The 21,745-nt window shown below is 44.2% G+C and overlaps 1 protein-coding gene across 1 annotated transcript in view; it reads right to left on the bottom strand.

The window, feature by feature from the left end:
- The window catches only part of MICOS10 (mitochondrial contact site and cristae organizing system subunit 10), a 32,718-nt gene extending 14,373 nt beyond the window's left edge, over positions 1-18,345 (bottom strand). The window contains exon 1 of the mRNA XM_021683510.1: positions 18,141-18,345. Within this exon, the coding sequence (XP_021539185.1) occupies positions 18,141-18,204 (64 nt within the window). The 5' untranslated portion in view covers positions 18,205-18,345. The remainder of the gene's footprint in view (positions 1-18,140) is intronic.
- Positions 18,346-21,745: the final 3,400 nt, after the last annotated feature.

Raw genomic sequence — 21,745 nt, 5'->3', positions numbered from 1 at the left:
TCATACAAACTGAGCACCTACTGTGTGCTGGCTGCCACGCCAGGCCCTGCGATCGGTAAGCTCACGCACGGTCCAGTGCTGGAGCCAACTGTAATTAGAAACTCGAGGTGCAGGGTACAACGACAGAAGCAGGTACAACGCACAAAAAGCACTGAGGAGGACACCCAAGCCATTCTGGGGGGCAGAGAAGGGGTAAGGGAGCTCCTTGTTGCCAAATCATCCGGTGTGAGGTCGACGGAGCAAGTCTTTCATGCCACACTAAGGCCCCTCGGCCTCTACTGTAAGCGGGAGGGAAGCAATAAAGAGAATTAAGCAGGGGAAACAACATATCCAATGAGCACTTGACAACAGGCCTGCTCTGCAGCAATGGGGACAGATGTGAAGAGGCCCCCATCAGAGATGGGGGTACTGCGAGGAGAAAGCCATCACAGCAGCCCAAGTGGGAGCCAGGTCCGACCACAGACTCTCCTCTGCCCATCTGACTGGAAAATGGTATCTTACATACTGTGGCCTTTGCCTCCCCTGTCCCCCCTGCTAGGCAGAACTGAAAGGGACGGTACTGGAGGTGAACAGGACAGGTTACAGCAGGACTCTGGTCAGGGCTGAGGAACTTCTGAGCAGTGGGAGTGACCACACTCAGTCATGACTCTTAATACATAAGGGATCCTTAAGACACAGTCATGGACAAAGGTAAACAGAGATGGAAAAGGGGCTCAAATATTTGCAAAATATACCAATGGTTCTGCATTTAAGGTATTATTGGAGCAAATGGGGGATATCCCAAATCAGCATTTGCAAAGGTGTTGGAAGGATTCACCTGAATTTCAGGGCCTTCTGTGAGCAAGCAACTTTTTCTCTGCTACTCAAATCTGGCTCTAATAAGGGGCCCAAGACAGCCAACAGCACCTAGCTGACTTTATATTCCGGTAGTAGTCCACAGTCTTTCTTAAAAGGCATCATTATTCTACAAAGCCCCATAAATAAAACTCTCCAAATCACTGGACTTGTACACATAAAGAAACCAAGAATTCAGGGCGCCTGGGTGGCTCAGTTATTAAGCATCTGCCTTCGGCTCAGGTCATGATCCCAGGGTCCTGGGATCGAGCCCCACACTGGGCTCCCTGCTCGGCGGGAAGCCTACTTCTCCCTCTCCCACTCCCCCTGCTCATGTTCCCTCTCTAGCTGCCTCCCTCCCTCTCTCTCTCTCTCCTCAAATAAAAAAAAAAGAAAAGAAACCAAGATTTCAATTTTCATAAACAGAGTAAAGAAAAAAAAGTCTTCTAAAACAGAAGCTATGAGCTGAAATAAAATGAATTTCAAGTTGTAGTGGGAACAAGAAAAAAATAAGTGTGCGTTTTTGATGGTCACAGCCAATCTTTTCTGGGAATTCGTAAGACTGGTAGCACATAGTCTAATGTTAAGACGATGTATGACTAGAGCAGGAATAAATAAAATACTCTATTTTTGCTTCTAGTCAGAATGGGATATTTATGAGCTCACGAGTTCAGGGTTTGTCACATATAGGCCTGTACCAAAATGGTCAAAAAAAAAAATCTCCAACTAATGGATTTCAGTTTAATCATTTGAGATGATGCCAAGAAAGTAGCAGCCTTCTTAGGACTGCTTCCTAGTAAAAGGTGAATTATGTTGCTTAAATCATTCGCTTTAGTTAATCATTTAAAATCTATCAGACAGAAATTTCGAGTGGTTTACATGTGCAGGTTCTGACAATCAGAAACATTTGTTCTGACTCAAACATTTGTCGAAGTAAGTCTAGAAATTTGTCAACAATTATGTCAGAGTGTTACAGTAATTATAAATTATCCTAAGCATTCTAATGCAGCTTTAGGTTGGATAAAGAAACTTGACATAAACACACTGGATTTCAATTCCTCCCCATATACACTATTAACTATTAATCAAATAGTTCTAAATTCTACCTGAAGATATCCAACTGAAACGACTTTGGAAAGTCTGTATAGTTTTTTATTTTTTTTAATTTATTTTTTTTAATGATTTTATTTATTTATTTGACAGAGAGAGAGAGAGACAGCGAGAGAGGGAACACAAGCAGGGGGAGTAGAAGAGGGAGAAGCAGACTTCCCGCAGAGCAGGGAGCCCAATGCGGGGCTTGATCCCAGGACCCTGGGATCATGACCTGAGCCGAAGGCAGACGCTTAACGACTGAGCCACCAAGGCGCCCCTAGAAAGTCTGTATAGTTCTTTAAAAAAAGCACCACGATCTGCCCGCTCTCCCAGCTGTGCCTCACACCATTTTGCTACTTGGCTCCCTGTCATCATTTGTTAATATTGACTCATATTCTCATATCCCATATCCTTCTCATATGCATACATGTGGTGTTTTTTTTTTTTAAAGGCCCTAGAAATAATGGGCTATGCTTTCCTTAAAATCATTCTAATTATTCTGTTTATTCCTTTTCTTAATTCATTTCCCCCCTCGATTTCAGTTGCTGAAAAAGTATGTACATACAGGTATATGAATATATGAACCGTGTTGTGTGAGTATTAGTCTGAAAGGCTGTGGCAGGGGAGCCATAGAGAGTAAGAAGTTTAGGGAAGTTACATAAGCCTGGGGCAAGGTTTCTCAACCTCGATTACTGACATTTAGGGTGTACAATTCTTTGGTGCTGTTCTGCGCATTGTAGAGTGTTTGACAGCATCCCTGTCCCCTACTTACCAGATATCAGTAGCGCTCCCACTCCCCTATCCCCTATATGGCAACCACACAAGTCGCCAGACATTGCCAAACGTCCCCAGGGGTAGGAGGTAGTGGTAAACCCCTCCCAGTGGAGAACCACCCGTCTAGGGGTTTACAATTTATAAAGTGCTTTCACATCCACTTAGATTATTATCTTATCCTAAACCTCATCAAAACCATGTAGGAACTAGCACCCCAAGTGTACAGATGAAGAGGGGCATCTGGCTGGGTCAGTAGGTAGAGCATATGACTCTTGACCTCAGGGTCCTGAGTTTGGAGCCCCACATTGGGCATGGAGCTTACTTTAAAAAAAAAAAAAAAAGGCAACCAATTTCCTACAGACTAGGAAATTGAGGCTCAGAGAGAGCCAGTAACTGTCCCAAGCCCATTTGGCTTTTCACTAGCCCACACTGCTTCTCCAGCTAAAGGCCCTCAGCTTCCTCACTCTTAAGTTTATGAATTCATGGGGGTTATTCGACTGGGGTCTTCCAAGGCAACAATGGGCCATCACATCCACCAAAAGCAAACCCATTAACAGGTCACCCAATGAGAAACTCCATGAACAGACACAAATATAATTTCAAAGTTGGCAAAAAGCTTCAAAGATTTTCACTTTAAAGTGCTAACCTGTTAAATAACAAAACTAGACCTAATATACTCATTTGAAGATTATTCATAATCCTCAACTACAAGAACCAAATGGACTCCATAAATAACTTAAAAAAAATTTTTTTAAGATTTTCTTTTTAAGTAACCTCTACACCCAACATGGGGCTCAAACTTACAACCCCGAGATCAAGAGTCTCATGCTCCACCAACTGAGCAGCCAGGCACCCCTAAATAATGTTTTTTTTTAAAACAGAAACTGTTCTTATGTGTTTATGTGCTTACATTATAAAACTAGCAAAGTTAATGATCCTCTCCACCTAGCATCACCATCACTCCCAAGAGATAATTTGGATTAAGTTTATCATTCCATTTATATAAATGGGATCACACATCATGCATCATGTTTTTGTGTTTTTTTTTTTTAAGATTTTATTTATTTATTTGAGAGAGAGAGAATAAGAGACAGAGAGCACGAGAGGGAAGAGGGTCAGAGGGAGAAGCAGACCCCCTGCTGAGCAGGGAGCCCGATGTGGGACTCGATCCAGGGACTCCAGGATCATGACCTGAGCCGAAGGCAGTCGCTTTACCAACTGAGCCACCCAGGCGCCCCCATGCATGATGTTTTACAACTTGCTTTTCTCACTTTATAATTATCAAGGACACCATTCTGTAACAGTACATCTTTTTTTCTAAGATTTACTTATTTATTATTTGAGAGAGAGAGAGTGTGTGCACGCGAGAGAGAACATGAGCAGGAGCAGAGGGAAAGAGAAAGAGAGAGGGAGAATCCCAAGCAGATTCCCCACTGCGTGCGGAGCCCTACAAGGGATTGATCCCATGACCGTGAGACCATGACCTAAGCCGAAATCAAGAGGCGGACACTTAACCAACTGAGCCACCCAGGCGCCCCGACAGCACATGTCTTTCAAAAGCTTTTTACTGAAATACAACATATAGGTAGAAAGCTGCACAATCAGGTGTACCACAGGATGTATTTTCAGACTAAAAACACCCAAGATACCAGCACCCAGAGTAAGGCACGGAAGATTACCAACATCCTCAGAAGCCTGTCTTGGGCTCCCTTATTCAAAGCTCTCCATCCGAGGGCAATCATATTCTGACTTCTATAAGTATAGTTTTGCCTGTTTCTAAACTTCTATAAACGGAATCACACAGTGAGTATGTTAGTCTAACACTGTGAACAGTTGTAGGTCGTTCATTATCACTGCCAAAGAGTACTCTGTCACATCAGTGTACCACAATTTACTTATCCATTCTCTGCTGATAGGCATTTGGGTAGTTTCCAGTCGGGGCTATTCTGAACAGTGTTCTATGAACATTTCAATGAGAGTCACCTGGTGAACACATGGGTGCGCGTCTGCTGGGTAGATACCTAGGCATGAAATCGTTGTGTCACAAGGTATATACCTACGGTTAGCTTTAGTAGATACTGCCAGTTTTCCAAAGTAGTTCACCGATTAATACTCCCATAGGCAGTCTGAGGCTTCTGGTTGCCTTTATCCTCACCAGCACGGGGTATTTTTCATCTTTCCAGTTTTAAATAACTCTTGGAGGTATAATTTCTGTGGAATAAACTGCAGCCACTTGCAGTGTTGACAAGCGTATATACCTGTGACACCACCACTCCAATCGTGAGACAGAACACGGCTGTCAGCTCTAGAACTTTCCTTATGTCCCTTTGCAGTCCACGCTTCCCTCCACCCTTTGCCCCAGGCAACCACTTCTCTACTTTGTCATTACAGATTGGTTTGCATTTTCTAGAATTTTACATACAAATGGCATCATATAAATGGAATACAGTAGGGGCGCCTGGCTGACTCCGTTGGTAGAGCACGCGACTCTTAATTTCAGGGTTGTGAGTTCAAGCCCCACATTGGGCGTTGAGCCTACTTAAAAAAAAAAAAACAAACTTTTTTTAATGAAATACAGTATACACTCTTATATGTCTAGCTCGTTACTCAACATAATGATTGTGAAATGTATAGATATTGTTGTATGTATTAGTATTTGCTCCTTTTATTAATGAATAGCCCACTTTATGGACAGTCTAATTTTGTTTATCCATTCACCTGTTGATGGACTTCGGGGTTCTTCCCAGTTTGGGGGCATTATGAGCAAAGCTGCTATGAATATTCATATATAAGACTTGATGTGAACAAATGTTTTCGTTTCTCTTGGGGGGTAAATACCTACGAGAATGACTAGATGGTATATTTATAAAAAACTACCGAACAGTTTTACAAGTGGTTGTACTATTCTACAACCCCACCAACAGCTCCCCAGGACTCCAGCTGCTCCACATCCTAGTCAGACTTTAGCGTGGCCAGTCTTTTTAACTATTTAATGGGTGTGGAGGGGTATTCGCATGATGACTGAATTTTGCATTTCCCTAATGACCAATGATACTGAACATCCTTTCATGTGCTTCTTTGCCATTAGTATAATTTCTTCTGTGAAGAATCTTATCAAACATTTTACCCATTTTCTTTCTTTTTTTTTTTTTAAGATTTTATTTATCTGAGAGAGAGAACATGAGCAGGGAGAAGGGGTAGAAGGAGAGGGAGAAGCAGACTCCTCGCTGAGCAGGGAGCCAGACTCGGGCTCCATCCCAGGATATTGGGATCATGACCTGAGCTGAAGGCAAATGCTTAACCCACTGAGCCACCCAGGTGCCCTTACCCATTTTCTCAAATGGGTGGTTTGTCTTCTTATCATTAAATTTAAGAGTTCTTTATTTTTTTTATAAGATTTTATTTATTTATTTGAGAGAGAAAGAGAGAGCATGCATGAGAGAGCACAAGGGGGTTGAGGGGTGGGGGGAAGGGCAGAAGCAGAGGAAGAATGAGACTCCCCGCTGAGCAGGGAGCCTGACGCAGGGCTTGATCCCAGGATCCTGGGATCACGACCTGAGCGCAAGGCAGATGCTCAACCGACTGAGCCACCCAGGTGCCCCAAGAGTTCCTTATTTATTATGGAACAAGTCCTTTGTCAGATATATGTACTGCAAATATTTTCTCCCATTCTGTGGCTTGCCTTTTTGTGCTTTTAATGGTGTCTCTCAAAGAGCAGAAGTTTTAGATTTTGATCAAATCCCGTGTATCAATTTTTTTCTTTGTGACTTTTGTTGTGACCTAAGAAATCTTTTCTGAACTCAAGGTCACAGAGATTTTTCTCCTATGTTTTCTTCTGGAGTTTTACAGTTTTAGCTTTTACATTTAGGTCTGTAATTCTTTTGAGTTAATTTTTATGCACGATAATGAAGCTCACTTTTTTTTCTCTATATGGATACCCAGCTATTCTAGCACAGTTTGTTGGAAAGATTTTCCATTCCCCGTTAAACTGCCTTGGCATTTTTGACTGACTATTGACTATTTCTGGACACCAATCTAGATGTGTCTCCCTTCTCCAATACCACTGTCTCATTTACTGTAGCTTTACAGTAAGTCTTGATGTCAGGTAATGTTACTTTTCCAACTTTATTTTTCATTTTAAAAACTGCTCTGGTGACTTTGGATTGTTTACATTTGAATACAGATTTAAAAAGCAGCTTCTCGGGACGCCTGGGTGGCTCAGTTGGTTAAGCGTCTGCCTTCGGCTCAGGTCATGATCTCAGGGTCCTGGGATCGAGCCCCTCATCGGGCTTCCTGCTCGGCGGGAAGCCTGCTTCTCCCACTCCCCCTGCTTGTGTTCCCTCTCTGTCTCTCTCTTGTCAGATTAATAAAATCTTAAAAAATAAAAATAAAAAGCAGCTTCTCAATTTCTATAAATATCCCTGAGCATTATTTTTCTTGCTAGAAAAAGAGAGAGAATATAAACTTCCTCACTAAGTTGCTAGGAGGGTAAAAGGGGATAATATGTTAGTGTACCAAGTACGGTGGTGGCAGATACCAGGCATTCACTTAAAGTTAGCTTCCTCTCTCTTTCCCTCTCTTGGTCTTTAAGTAAACAAGATCCAATCTAGCAATGCCCTCACATTTTACTAGTGGGTCAATGGCCACAGTAAAAATATTACCACACTAAAAAGACTTTTATAAGTAAATATTTGTATTTTCACTTGGATTCAATACTGAAATGCACTTGCCAGAGAAAGCAATTCAGCATATTTGCTAATAAACTGTTTCAGGCCACATTTCAGGAAAGCATGAAACCACAGCCAGAACAAAAATTTAAATATGTTTGCAAGTTCCATATTGTGCCTAATTACATTATTCTATAATACTAACACAAAATTCTCCTCTAGCAAGATCACAATGTTCCCTTATTCATATTGCTGCCGCAAATGGAAAGAGTATTTTTGGTCTCAGAAACTGTTTAGAAATACATATAACAAACAAAATATGGCTACTAATTCAACAATTAACGTACTAATTTGAAACCTGAAACCTATAAACAGCCAAAAACCTTTGAAGTATTTTAGTTTAGCCTAAGTGATATCACTCTATGAAATGGAGACAGATCAGTTTGCAAACTCAGGCTACCAAAAGGCAATTTCTGGTGAGCCACCAATACTTTGTGGTAACCCACATTTATCAGATGAACTGAAATTTAAAGACAAACAATAATTTGCTTTCTTTTTCCATGACCTTATTCAATGGCCTCTTCTCGTATAGTATTTTTTTTTGACACGAAAATGGCCTTCACAATCAATTTAACTACCCTTAATTGATTATTGGATGAATACACAAAATCTGCTGGTTAATTCTAAGGCAGGTCACCTGCTAAGTCATTTACTGTCCTACTTTCTTAACAAGGAAGAAACAAGGCAAACCCTTTCTTTTCATGAAAATGAACGCATGGCAAAGCAATTTCATCTCAGTTGAATGAGCTGCATATATCCAGTGACCTATCCCAAGACGTACCAGAAATTAATAAACTGCAAAACGTTCCTTGGGCTCCCCTCCTGCCTCTCCTGTTTGTCAAGGGCAACACCATTCTCCACTCATATCGATGTGGCATCATCCCCACTCCTCCCGCTTGTGAGCATTTCAAGTTCCGTAAGTAGGACCGCTGCACAGCGAGCGCCATGACGTATCTCTCCATTCCACTCCTCTGTCCCCATCTTAGTTTTGGTTTCCTCTAATCAGATCACCTCATCTTCAGCATGAATTTGCAGTCACATACTATCAATCTCCCTGCCTCCATCTTGGTCCTTTCTGATTCATTCTCCTCGTGCTCATTCAGTGATCTTTCTGAAGTCAGAAATCCAACCATGTCACTCTTCACCTTCACATCCCATGGTTTTTCTCAATGCTACCCAAAGAGTTGCCACACAACCCAGCAATTCCACCCCTAGATACATACATACCCAAGAGAAATGAAAACAGGCCTCCACATAAAAACTTGTATATTTGATCACAGCAGCATTATTCGTAATAGCCAAAAAGTACAAACAACTGGGTGCCTGGGTGACTCAGTTGGTTACGCATCTGCCTTCGGCTCAGGTCATGATCCTAGGGTCCTGGGATCTGCCCCCCCCCCCCCCCCCCGCTCATGCTCTCTCTCACAAAAATAAATATTTTTTTTTTAAGATTTTATTTATTTATCTGACAGAGAGAGACACAGCGAGAGAGCAAACACAAGCAGGGGAAGGGGCAGAGGGAGAAGCAGGCTTCCCGCAGAGCAGGGAGCCCGATGCGGGGCTCGATCCCAGGACCCTGGGATCATGACCTGAGCCGAAGGCAGACGCTTAACAACTGAGCCACCCAGGCGCCCCAAAATAAATAAAATCTTAAAAAAAAAAAAAAAAAGAACACTACAAACAACCTAAATGTCCATCAACTAGTAAATGGATAAACAAAATGTGGTATACCCATATCATAGTATTCTACGGTAACAGAATAAATGGTATTGATACTAACAGTATTAATATAAATCATTAATATAAATAGCATTAAAAACTAATAAATAGTATTCTATTTGTTAATACATGTCAATACTACCCAAAACAATCTACAAATTCAGTGCAATCCTTACCAAAATCCCACGATAGGGGGCCTGGGTGGCTCAGTTGGTTAGGTGTCCGACTCTTGGTTTCAGCTCAGGTCATGATCTCAGCATCATAGGATCAAATCCAGCATTGGGCTCCCTAGGTCTACTTGGAATTCTCTCTCTCCCTCTCCCTCTGCCTCTCCCCTTGCTCTCTCTCTCTCTCAAATAAATGAAACATGTATCTGATAAGGCGTTAATATCCAGAATATAGAGAGAACTCCTAAAACACAACAATAAACCAAGTCAAAAATGGACAAAGGACTTGAACAAACATTTCTCCAAAGAAGATAGACAAATCGCCAGTGAGCACATGAAAAGATGTTCAACATCACTAATCATTAGGGAAATGCAAATCGAAACTACAATGAGATACTAGCTTATACCCATTAGGATGGCTACTATCAAAAAAAAGGCATGAAGGAAGTAACAATTGTTGGTGACGACTCTGGTGCACTCCAGGTGGGAATGTAAAATGGTCCAGCTGCTGCGGAAAACAGTGTGGCAGAGCCTCAAAACGTTAAAAGTAGATTTACAGTATGATCCAACAATGCCACTTCTGGGTATGTATCCAAAAGAACTGGAGGCAAGGTCTCCAAAAGACCGGTGTCTACCCATGTTCATAGCAGCATTATTCACAATAGTGTCCATCCACCCACAGGTGAATGAATAAGCAAAATGTGTTACAAACACACATACACACACAATGGAATCTTATTCAGATTTAAAAAGGAGGAAATTCTGATATATGCTACACACTTATGAACCTTGAGGGCATTACCCAAAGTGAAATAAGTCAGTTTCAAAAAGACAAGGACTGTAGGATTCTACTTCCAGGAGGTACTTAGAGAAGTCAAAATCAGAGAGACAGAAAGTAGATCAGAGGTTGCCAGTGGCTGGGGGAGGGGAGGGGGCCAGGAATGGGAAGTTAGTGTTAAATGGGTACAGAGTTTCAGTTTTACAAGTTCAGATGGTAAATTCTGTTATGTGTATTTTATCACAAAAAAAATTGGGGAAAAAAGGGGGAAATACCCCATAAGGCTATAAGGCTTAAATGTGATAATGTATATAAAATGGAAAATGCCAGTATCTGGGAGCACACACTAAGTGCTCGATAAATGGCAGCCACTATCAGCATTCCCTGCAGAAGCCAAAGCCTCTCTGTCCTCTGGGACACCACCTGGACAGTTTCCAAGGCCTAGAATGCAGTCCTCTACCTGGTCCACCTACTAAATGCCTACATATTCTCCAAGGTGGAACTCCAATGTCACCACCTTCTTTGCACATTCCTCCAGAAGGTAAGCCCCTCCAGGGTAAGGCTGGTGCCGATTATCTGTACACTGCACCCCCCAGACTTTCCACAATGCCTGGCATTAAATTTGGGGGGGGGGGAGCATACATTAATGATTACTATTACATATATAAACTGGAATACTGATCATCTGGCTTCCATACTACCCACAGCAGCAAGATAAAAGCAAATGTGGTAATTATTTTAACTTATGACTGCTATCTTTCATTCACATGCCTGCAGCTAATATTTATCAAGTATAGGTAATATCCTAATTGCTCTATAGAGAATATCTCATTTTATCCTTACTTGTAACAACCCCCTAAGGAATATACTACCATTCTATAAATGAGGAAACTGAGGCACAGAGAGGTGCTTCTTTCTTTCTTCCTTTCTTTTTCATTCATTCATTCATTCATTCATTCATTCAAGTAAACTCTACGCCCCATGTGGGGCTCAAACTCAGGACCCCGAGATGAAGAGTCGCACACTCTACCAACTGAGCCAGGGAAAAGAAAAGGAAAGGACCGTGAATGTCCCAGAGTCCACTGAATGCATCACACTCTAGGGCGGCTTCCCAATGCTCACACCTTGCACTTTTCCTTGTTACCAAGAAAATGAAAAACCCTGCTGTGCTGAATATACCTGGCTTGAAGAGACAGCCTTTTTCAGGAAAGCACCACAGCCTTGGGCAAACCCTGCCCCAACCATGACATCTCCTTCCCCTCTTTTGGATTTTCTGGCCAATTCACAAGTTAGTAAGACCAGATATTCTGGACTCTGGCCTCCCAGTGGGAGCGAAATGCAGGGGAAAGGGACACAGTCCATTGTACAACTTTGCAAGTCACTTAGGGATCCCAGGACCTCTGTATGAATCCAGGAAGTACTGGGATCAGATTTTCCTCCAAGCCTCCTCGGGCAAATCTGCAACCCTGAGGCCCTGGCCAATGTCATACAGACATTGAGTTGGTCATGAGGTCACAGCCGGCCAGCATGGACATCCAGCATTCAAGAGGGAGTTATAACAAGGCTCTGAGGACAATGGCTGTGCTTCCATGACCCACACTTGCAGGGCTTAGAAATTCTCAAATCACAGGGAAGCACCTCCCGAAGTCTCATAGTGGGTTTTCCTCATCTCCTGGAATCTTATTTTCCAGGGAAACAGAAAACAGATATAACCGCCCATCCAGTCCAGAGTGACAAGCACAAGCTGAGGGCACCAGTTCTGTCCCAGAGCTTTTAAGCCCTCTATTTTGGCAAGACACCTTGCCTTCTATTCTCATTAACAAGAGGGTGTAATTTATTCCTGTGGGTACACACAAGACAAATTACTCCGTATGTACAAGGAAAATGAACGGCACAGGCCGTGAACTGAGTGCAGAAAGAAAACCAGAGCATTCAATAAATCTGATAAAACTTAAAAATACACCCATAAAATTAGCAAAAAACCATTAATGACGCATTCACATAAAAACTAACGGAACATGCCATTCATAAAATGTAATATTCTTCACTCCTTTTTCATTTCCTGCAATAAGGCTTTGGCACTACCACTTAAACCAACATCACCCTCTACTTGTTTAAATACAAAAGTGCTCTCTGGTTCATGTTTCTTAGCTGACTACTCCCAAACATTTCTAATACTACTTTATTATGAAGATCTACTGACAATAACTTACATCCCCAGATGAAATAAAAAGTTGGTACAAGCCCCAAGATTACAGGGACACATGACCAAACATGTGAACTGGCAGAAATTCACATGAAATCTACCTGACTTGACTTTTTAATTTAAATGCTAGTTCATTCAGTTAATAAATACACACTGAAGGGCGCCTGGGTGGCTCAGTTGGTTAAGCGACTGCCTTCGGCTCAGGTCATGATCCTGGAGTCCCTGGATCGAGTCCCGCATCGGGCTCCCTGCTCGGCAGGGAGTCTGCTTCTCCCTCTGACCCTCCTCCCTCTCATGCTCTCTGTATCTCATTCTCTCTGTCTCAAATAAATAAATAAAATCTTTAAATACACACTGAAGAGCAAATACGGGCAGAGAACGTAGTCTGCAAAATTCTTAGCAATACATGTCATTCATTTAACAGCAATTATGGTATGCCGCCTCTATGCCAGGGGTTAGGGGATCAACAGTGAACAAAAAAAGTCTCTGGGTCTCGTGAGTTCACATTCTAGCGAGGACGGACAATCAAGTAAAGAAACTGCAGGGCGCCTGGGTGGCTCAGATGGTTAAGCGTCTGCCTTCGGCTCAGGTCATGATCCTGGGGTCCTGGGATCGAGTCCCGCATCGGGCTCCCTGCTCAGCAGGGAGCCTGTTTCTCCCTCTGCCTCTGCCTCTCTCTCTCTCAGACTCTTACGAATGAATAAATAAATAAATAATCTAAAAAAAAAAGGAAAGAAATCACAAATTTCAGAGGGTGCCATGTGCTATTAAAAATTAGTGATGTGGGGCGCCTGGGTGGCTCAGTCGTTAAGCGTCTGCCTTCGGCTCAGGTCATGATCCCAGGGTCCTGGGATCGAGCCCCGTATCGGGCTCCCTGCTCCACGGGAAGCCTGCTTCTCCCTCTTCCACTCCCCCTGCTTGTGTTCCCTCTCTCGCTTATCTCTCTGTCAAATAAATAAAATCTTAAAAAAAAAAAAATTAGTGATGTGATGGAGAATAAACAGAACACCTAGGAACTTATTCAATGCTAACAAGTTTATTTTAAAAAAAGATACATTAAGCTCAAACTTTATGGAGGAACTAGGCAATGCATATGAGTAGCAGGAATAAGAACACAGGCCAAAGAGAAGGGTAAAAGTGTGACGGGGGAAAGGAAAGGAAAGGCACAGGAGCTGAAAGAGAGAAACAGATGTGTAAGAACAATGGCCTATTGTGTCTATTACAGGGAGGCATGTGTTTTGTTTTGTTTTGTTTGATTCATGGGGTCGATATATTAGGTCAAACCGTATTAGAAACCACCTATCCTACCATGCTCCTATTACACACAAAATAAATAGATATTTTAAAACCAAAATTAATGAGGGAAATACAAACGCTTTTCTTATGACAGTGAAGGGCAGGGAAAAGGTACTTATGAATAAATGTAGTTCTTTCTACAGGATAAAACCACAGAATTTTCTGTTGAGACATTGCTCAAGCTTCAGAGCAAGCAAGCAAGAGATCCGTGAACAGCAGTTTTTTTAAAGAACTACTGTCTGAGTACAAGCTTATATGCTCTTTAACTCGGCTGTACTACATCTAGGTTAAACATGAGCAATGAAAATAGTCATTTTTCAGCAACCCATTGTGAAAAGAACAAAAACCCTTCAGGTTTGGGGCGCCTGGGTGGCTCAGTTGGTTAAGCGCCTGCCTTCAGCTCAGGTCATGATCCCAGGGTCCTGGGATCGAGCCCCGCATCGGGCTCCCTGCTCTGCGGGAAGCCTACTTCTCCCTCTCCCACTCCCCCTGCTAGTGTTCCCTCTCTCGCTGTCTCTCTCTGTCAAATAAATAAATAAAATCTTTAAAAAAAAAAAACAAAAAAACCTTCAGGTTTAAGGCAGCCAACCACAGAGAAGCGCTCACAAAGGGAGCTGTCCATCCACCTTGGCTTCCCTTCAGTCTCTGTCAAGCCAGAGCATGAAATTACCAATACAGAGCTGAAAGCCTGCGTTGGCCCCTCTTCCCCGCCTACATCTCCTACAAAACCTCCATCTATCTTCTGGCGGGCAGCCACTCTGAGTCTCCACCTCCATTCTCAAAGACCAGGCAGCAAGCAGCCCAGGAGGTTTGAAGAGTCCCATAACCTCACTGCCAATACGCTCACTACAGAGTGTGCTCCCCTTCACCGTCTCAAAGACCTCTAAGACTACAGGCTCCCCGAGTAACTCTTCTGTGCTTCAATGCTCTTATGCCCTTCTCTAAGTCCACTACTAAAGGGACAACGCCCTCCAAATCTGAACTCAGCTTGTCCCACAAAATTAAAACTCCCTACTCAACTTCATTATCACTCTCAAACCATTCAATCATGTAAGCAGAAGAGCAACCAAAATCATGATCACTGTTCTCATTGGTCTTCCTCCTGCCATCCCCCATGATCAGTTTCTAGTCTTTCCTTACTTCGTGTAAATGAGGTGCACATACCCCCCTCCAGTTTTATGTCCAAGTTCCCTTCACTGAATCACCCCTTAACCACATTCTAACCTTGGAGTCATCTTTGTAAGAAACGGAATGATGCAAAGTTAACCAGATGGAGAGAAAGATGAAGAAAATAGCATTTATTGAGTTCCTACTATGAACTTGGCACTGTTCTAGCCTAGGAGGTGGGAATTACTATCTCCATTTTATAAACGGGGCCCAAAGTTGGATGTTTCTCAAATACACCCATTCCTCTCTGGTCTAACAGAGCAGGCTTTCATCACTTCACATTCACAGCAACACTGGCCTTCTCGACTCCTGACCTGTTCTGTATAAAACACTGCCAGAACAATCATACCAAAATTCCATTTATATCACATCAATTCCCTGTTGAGGGAAGTGAAATGCCTTCTGCTTCTCTATCTGCCCACGGACTGGCCCACAATTCAATAAATATCTGTTGCTTAAAACCATGCCATGAGGGGCGTCTGGGTGGCTCAGTCGTTAGGCGTCTGCCTTCGGCTCGGGTCATGATCTCGGGGTCCTGGGATCAAGCCCCACATCGGGCTCCCTGCTCAGCTGGAAGCCTACTTCTCCCTCTCCCACTCCCCCTGCTTGTGTTCCCTCTCTCGCTGTGTCTGTCAAATAAATAAAATATTAAAAAAAAAAAAAAAATCCCATGATTCCCCACCAGCTCAGACCTAATGAGCCCGAGAAGCAGAAAGTGATAGGTGTTTAGGACAGCCATGTTGATGGGGCGCCTGGGTGGCTCAGTTGGTTAAGCGACTGCCTTCGGCTCAGGTCATGATCCTGGAGTCCTGGGATCGAGTCCCACATCGGGCTCCCTGCTCAGCAGGGAGTCTGCTTCTCCCTCTGACCCTCTTCCCTCTCATGCTCTCTGTCTCTCATTCTCTCTCTCTCGCAAATAAATAAAATCTTAAAAAAAAAAAAAATTGTTAAAAAAGGACAGCCATGTTGAATACCCACCATGAATCTGAAAAAGCCAAAGGCAACTCAAGAGCCATGAAGATAAAGTGGAATTTCTCTAAGACATTTTACAATTCTGACCCCACCCAAACCAGCCTTCTTCAGGGAGTAAGGGCACTGGATTTAGAATGCCTGGGTTCTAACCCCTGCTCCCCCATGTCTAGCTTCTTAACCTCTCCATGCTTCAATCTCCTGCCCTACAAAAGTTCAGCTGGGCCTCTGTTCCAGTTTTCCCAACCCTCCCTGACTATCCAAGTCCAAGTCATTCCCCAAAGGTCAGATGAAGGCCCATTTTCCTTGCAAACTCTCACTGGATGACCTCAGCCCATCACCACACTGACTGGATTTATAACAGCTCTACAAGAGAAGAAGCCTGAATCACTCACTTCAACTTTTATCTGTAATCATGTATCGCTGTGCCTCATTTAATTATTTCCCCTGTGTATACCCCTCCCCTACCAATGTCCCACTCACAAATGACAGCCACGCTACTCCCTCAGGTGATCCTCAGTGGCACAGTATTAATATCAACAATTATTATGACCACCATTTGCTGACTATGTAAGTGCCAAGCACTGTGCTCAGTTTCCTATGTATTTTACTATCCTTCAATCTTCCTAATCCTTTTAGGTAAATCTGTCTTTCTATCCCCATTTCACAGTGACGGAAGAGAGCCTACCCAAAGCTACAAAGCTAGTGAGGACAGGGGTGAAGAGCAAGAGTGATGACTTCAAACTCAGCAGTCTGCCTCCCACTCTTAACTACTGCCATCGTGTTGCTTAGTACTTACTAATACCGACATGTTCAATCTTCTCTCCTAAATGTGAGCTGTTTACAATAAGAAAAACTGTATTCCTTGGCTCATTTACAGAATAACCCATTCTTAATAAGTGATTCATACCCAAGCCTTTACTTAAACTAACTCGTAATCTTAACAACTCTGTGAGATAATAATTACTATTGTCAATTTACAAATGAGGAAACAGAGGGAGGGGTTCAACAACTTGCCCCAAATCACACAGCTGGTAAATGAATTCAAGGGTGAAGGGACAGCTGTGATCAAGTAAGTACTCCTCTTATTAACTCCTTCTGAACAATTTTTATTAAGCACAAGAAAACCGAGACAGGGCTTGGGGATACAGCAGTGTCACCAGAAGGTATCTCTGCTCTCACGGTGCTTACAATCTTCATTCCTTTCCAACACCGTCATTCAATGGGCACAATCCTAAATCCTCTTAAATACTCATTTTCCATACAAAAATACCAAATTTGGTAAGAATTAGTATCAAAGGGGCGCCTGGGTGGCTCAGTTGGTTAAGCAGCTGCCTTCGGCTCAGGTCGTGGTCCCGGGGTCCTGGGATCGAGCCCCGCATCGGGCTCCCTGCTCGGTGGGAAGCCTGCTTCTCCCTCTCCCTCTGTCTGCCGCTCTGCCTACTTATGCTCTCTATCTCTGTTAAATAAATTAAAAAAAAAAATCTTAAAAAAGAATTAGTATCAAAGAAAAAGCATGGGACTCGAAGCCAGAAAACCTGAGTTATATTTCCAACTTTGCCATTTATGAGCAACTTTGTCACTTATTCGACCCTGGACAAATCCGTTCACCTGACTCTCAATTTCACGACCTGTATGAGATAATGTATTGAGTTGCACACCTAGCACAGTGTCTGGCACTTAGTATACGCTCAATAAATGAGCTTCCATCTTTCCCCTCCCCTCCGTGCAGTGACTTCATAATCTGTGTCGTCACTGAGCACGTGTTAAAAGGCTCCGCGGAGTTACACCAAGGACCAGAAAGTCTCCAGTCTCTTACTTCTCAGGCCAATTCTCATTCCAGATCACTATGTCTCCAATTTCAGGCCGCAAACTACTCTGATGCCAATAAATCGGGTTACGACTCGGGAATGACAGAGACGCTCGTTAGAGCCTGGCAGTGTCTACAAAACGCTCCCCATGACCTTCTTTAGAAGGCAGTCGTTTCAGCTGGCGAGCACTGTGACCCCTGACCGGGCTCCACGCCCCCTGCGGGCAATGTGGCACCGGGGAAGAGAATGACCAGCCTCTGGCACGAGGTTGTGCCCTGCAGACCGCTTTCTACTCGAGGAGCTCTGCACCTCTCCTGCCACCTGCCAGCCCAACCCCCCCCCCCGCCCCCGGAACTGCGACTCCTCCCCTCCCACCTCGCGCAGGGGCCCAGGCTCCGCCGGCCCCGTGCCCCCGCCCCCGCCGCCGCCGCCCAAGGGACCTCCCGCCCGGTTCGGGCAGCTCGCCCTGGCCCGAGGGGCTGGATCAGGGCGGTCGGCCTGACCTCCCCCGGAGCTTCCCTTCCGCCCGCCTGGTCAGCGGGGTCTGGAGCCGGCCGCTCGGCTCCCGCCGGGGCCTGCCAGGGGCGAGAAGCCCCTTACCTATCTTCACGACCGTATCCGCCATGCACCGGTCCCACTTCCTGCCGAGCTCTGAATCCGACATGTTCCCCACCCGCAGCTCCCGCTTTTCTTAAGGTCGGGCCCCCCCGCTCCGACTCCAGGCAAGTCTCGCGAGAGCCGGCCGCGGGTTCCAGGCCCGGAAGGCCGGCCCCGGCCTGCCAGATATCGCGAGATGATCTGAATGCTTCCGCCCTTTCCGTTTTTGGTTTTTTTTTTTCCAGTTGGTCGTCAGCCTGACGGGTTGCCTGAAGGCCCGAGGTGACCCTGACCTTGGAGCCACGCCTACCTGAGTGCTGCGAGGCTGACAGGCTTCCCGGGCGGCACCCAGAACTCTGTCGGGAGGGCCCTGCCTCCGCACCGGCTCCCGACGTTGGCCCTGGAAATTCCCAGGGCAAGTGAGGGCACAGCTCTTGATTTATTCATTCATGTACTCACTTCACTGTTTCTACTCCCTCATTCACTCCCGCCTGCACCACTACCACGGAAACTGCTCTGGCAAAGGTCACCTAGGCCAGATCAAAGGGATGCTTTGGAACCTCTACACAGCGCTGGACACAACTAGGTCCTCCTTCCTGGTCCTCCTTGTCTCCTCCTTCTCTTTATTCATCCGACTCCCGGGACACAGCCTTTCCTAGTTCTGCTCCCGACTCTAATCTTTAGGTGTCCTTCCAGGGTTGCTTTTTCTCTGCCAGCTACTTAAAGATTGTGGGTTCCAAGGAGTCCACCAATCCCCTTTTCCCTCTACATACTCTCCCTGAGTAATTGCAACCACTTTCAATTTCTATCTCCAGCTCAAACGTCTACCTCAAGCCTCCTGTTCATAATTCAGCCTCCTTAGTGGTGGCGTTGATTTTAGCCTTCCTTCCCCATTTGCATCCCCCATTCTACCAACAGATACAAATTTGACCATATTAATCCTGATTAGAAGCTGTCAATGAGGGGCGCCTGGGTGGCTCAGTCGGTTGGGCGGCTGCCTTTGGCTCGGGTCATGATCCTGGGGTCTTGGGATCGAGCCCCACCTCTGGCTCCCTGCTCGGCGGAGAGCCTGCTTCTCCCTCTCCCGCTGCCTGCCACTCTGCCTACTTGTGTTCTCTCTCTCTGTCAAATGAATAAATAAAATCTTTAAAAAAAAAAAAAAGCTGTCAATGACTTCCATCCACTTGTGGAATATATATCCAAGACTCAAGGAGTTCATTCTAGGAAGCCTACACTAATAGACCTTAGAGCCCCCCTTCATCCACTAATAGAGGGCAGAGCCCCCTCTATCTTCTTATTGTCCAAGTAGCTTGGGTACCCCATAGAATTCTCTACATTCTATTAGAACGTCTCTCTTTTTAAGATTTTTTATTTATTTATTTGACAGAGAGAGACACGGCGAGAAAGGGAACAGAAGCAGGGGGAGTGGGAGAGGGAGAAGCAGGCTTCCCACAGAGCTGGGAGCCGATGTGGGGCTCGATCCCAGGACCCTGGGATCATGCCCTGAGCCGAAGGCAGGCGCTTAAAGACTGAACCACCCAGGTGCCCCTAGAACATCTCTTTATAGATGTTTGTATCTGCCAGTAAAACTAGAAGCTCATTATGGGCCTGAGCTGCCCCTTGTTCATCTGCACACTCCCTGTTCAGAGTGCAATGCCTTGGACAGTAAGATCTTCTATGAAGTGCTTGTTGAACTGAATTGAATTCATTCACCATTAATTTATTCATTTATTCTTGGCAACTTTAACAGTAGAACTGCTATACCGGTCCTTGCCATGTCAGAGCCCCTTCCTTCAGGAAGGCTTCCTTCCATGACCACCCTTCTTCTAGCTCTCATCTGAGCTACATATCAGATTGTATTGTAATTCTTTGTGTATCTCTTGGATGTGACTGGGAGCTCTTTGAGAACGAGGACTGTGCCATTTTTGTGTCCCCAGTGACTAGCAGAGAGCCTGGTCTATATTGGATTCTCAATAAATGCTTTTTGAATGGATGTAAGAATGAATGAATGTATAAATGAATGATTGATTGAATGAATTAGAGAAAAAAATTCTCTCAGAGCACCTGGCTGGCTCAGTCAGTAAAGCCTGGGACTCTTGATCTCAGGGTCATGAGTTCAAGCCCCGTGCTGGGTGTGGAGCCGACTTAAAAAAAACTAAAACTAAAACCACTGTTCTAGAGGTAGAGCATTTGTGTGAGAAAAAAAAAAACAAAACTAACTTCACTAAATACCTATGATGTGTCACAAATAGCACCAGGCATCTCATATAATTCCATTTATCCTCACAGCAGGTTGAAATTAGTATCTTCACTTTCACAAATTTGGAAACCGAGTCTCCGAGAAGTTGCATGGAAGATGCACAAGGCTCTGCATTGTGTAGATTTAGAAACTGACAGAGGCATTTTTATTGGATTCAAGAGAGTTGTAAACTTTTGCAGAAGGCAGAGAGCAACTTACAAAAGCAATCAGAGGCAGATGGTATAGCATGAATTCTGGAGCCAGGCTGTCTGGGTTTAGATCCCAGCTTTGCCATTTCCTAGCCTTGTATCTATTTTTCTCTCTTTCTGTGGTTCCTTTCCCAACACAAGGTTTTGTTCACTGCTGTATCCCCACTGCTAGAAAGTATTGGTATGAACTCATGGTATTTAATAGAGATAAATATAAATATATGCGTGTGTATTTCCTGATCCTATCTGAGGAGAGGGTCTACAACAATGACACCGGGCACCTAGGGGCTCAGTCGGTTAAGTGTCCAACTCTTGATCTCAGTCCAGGTCTTGATCTCAGGGTTCTGAGTTCAAGCCCCATGTTGGGCTCCACACTGGGCGTGGAACCTACAAATAAATAAATAAATAAATAAACAAATAAATAAATAAAAGCAACTACACATCAGTAGCAATAAGCAAGCCTGGCTCTTGGCTTCTAAATACCAGGACTCCTTAGAAACATGACCGAGACTCCAGGGCTGGAGCAGTGAAAATACAAGATGAATGTGTTCTTTTTTTTTTTTTTATAGATTTTATTTATTTATTTGACAGAGAGAGACACAGCGAGAGAGGGAACACAAGCAGGGGGAGTGGGAGAGGGAGAAGCAGGCTTCCCGCGGAGCAGGGAGCCCGATGCGGGGCTCGATCCCAGGACCCTGGGACCATGACCTGAGCCAAAGGCAGATGCTTAACGACTAAGCCACCCAGGCGCCCCAAGACGAATGTGTTCTTGTGTCACAAACACAAAGTAAGGAAGTCTTCAAAGGTTAACAATGTCATGTCAAAATGTATGACTCCAAACTGCCTAAAGTAGTGCTTGGTTCCTAATTGGAACTCTTTGTGTAAGTCACTGTTATTACGGCTGGGACTTCTTCCAACTGTATGGAACAAGTTTCACAAAGATGAAGTTTGCACTTCAAATGGGTAAAGACAGAATCTTGTAATAAAGCAATTTCACAGCAAGAGAGCTAGCATCTTTTTACACTGAATAGAAGAAAAATGAAAGAGTGAAAACTGTCACTTAAGTAGTCTAGATGTCACCCTCAACCGGTTACTCAGCTAAACATAAGCTCTTTGTTTAGTTTACTAGGTTGTAAATCCAGCTTCATTAACAACACAGA

Source organism: Neomonachus schauinslandi, chromosome 4 (genome assembly GCF_002201575.2).
Source record: "Neomonachus schauinslandi chromosome 4, ASM220157v2, whole genome shotgun sequence".
NCBI lineage: Eukaryota > Metazoa > Chordata > Mammalia > Carnivora > Phocidae > Neomonachus > Neomonachus schauinslandi.
The sequence above is the reverse complement of the archived record's forward strand: the minus strand, read 5'-3'. Positions and strand labels throughout refer to the sequence as shown.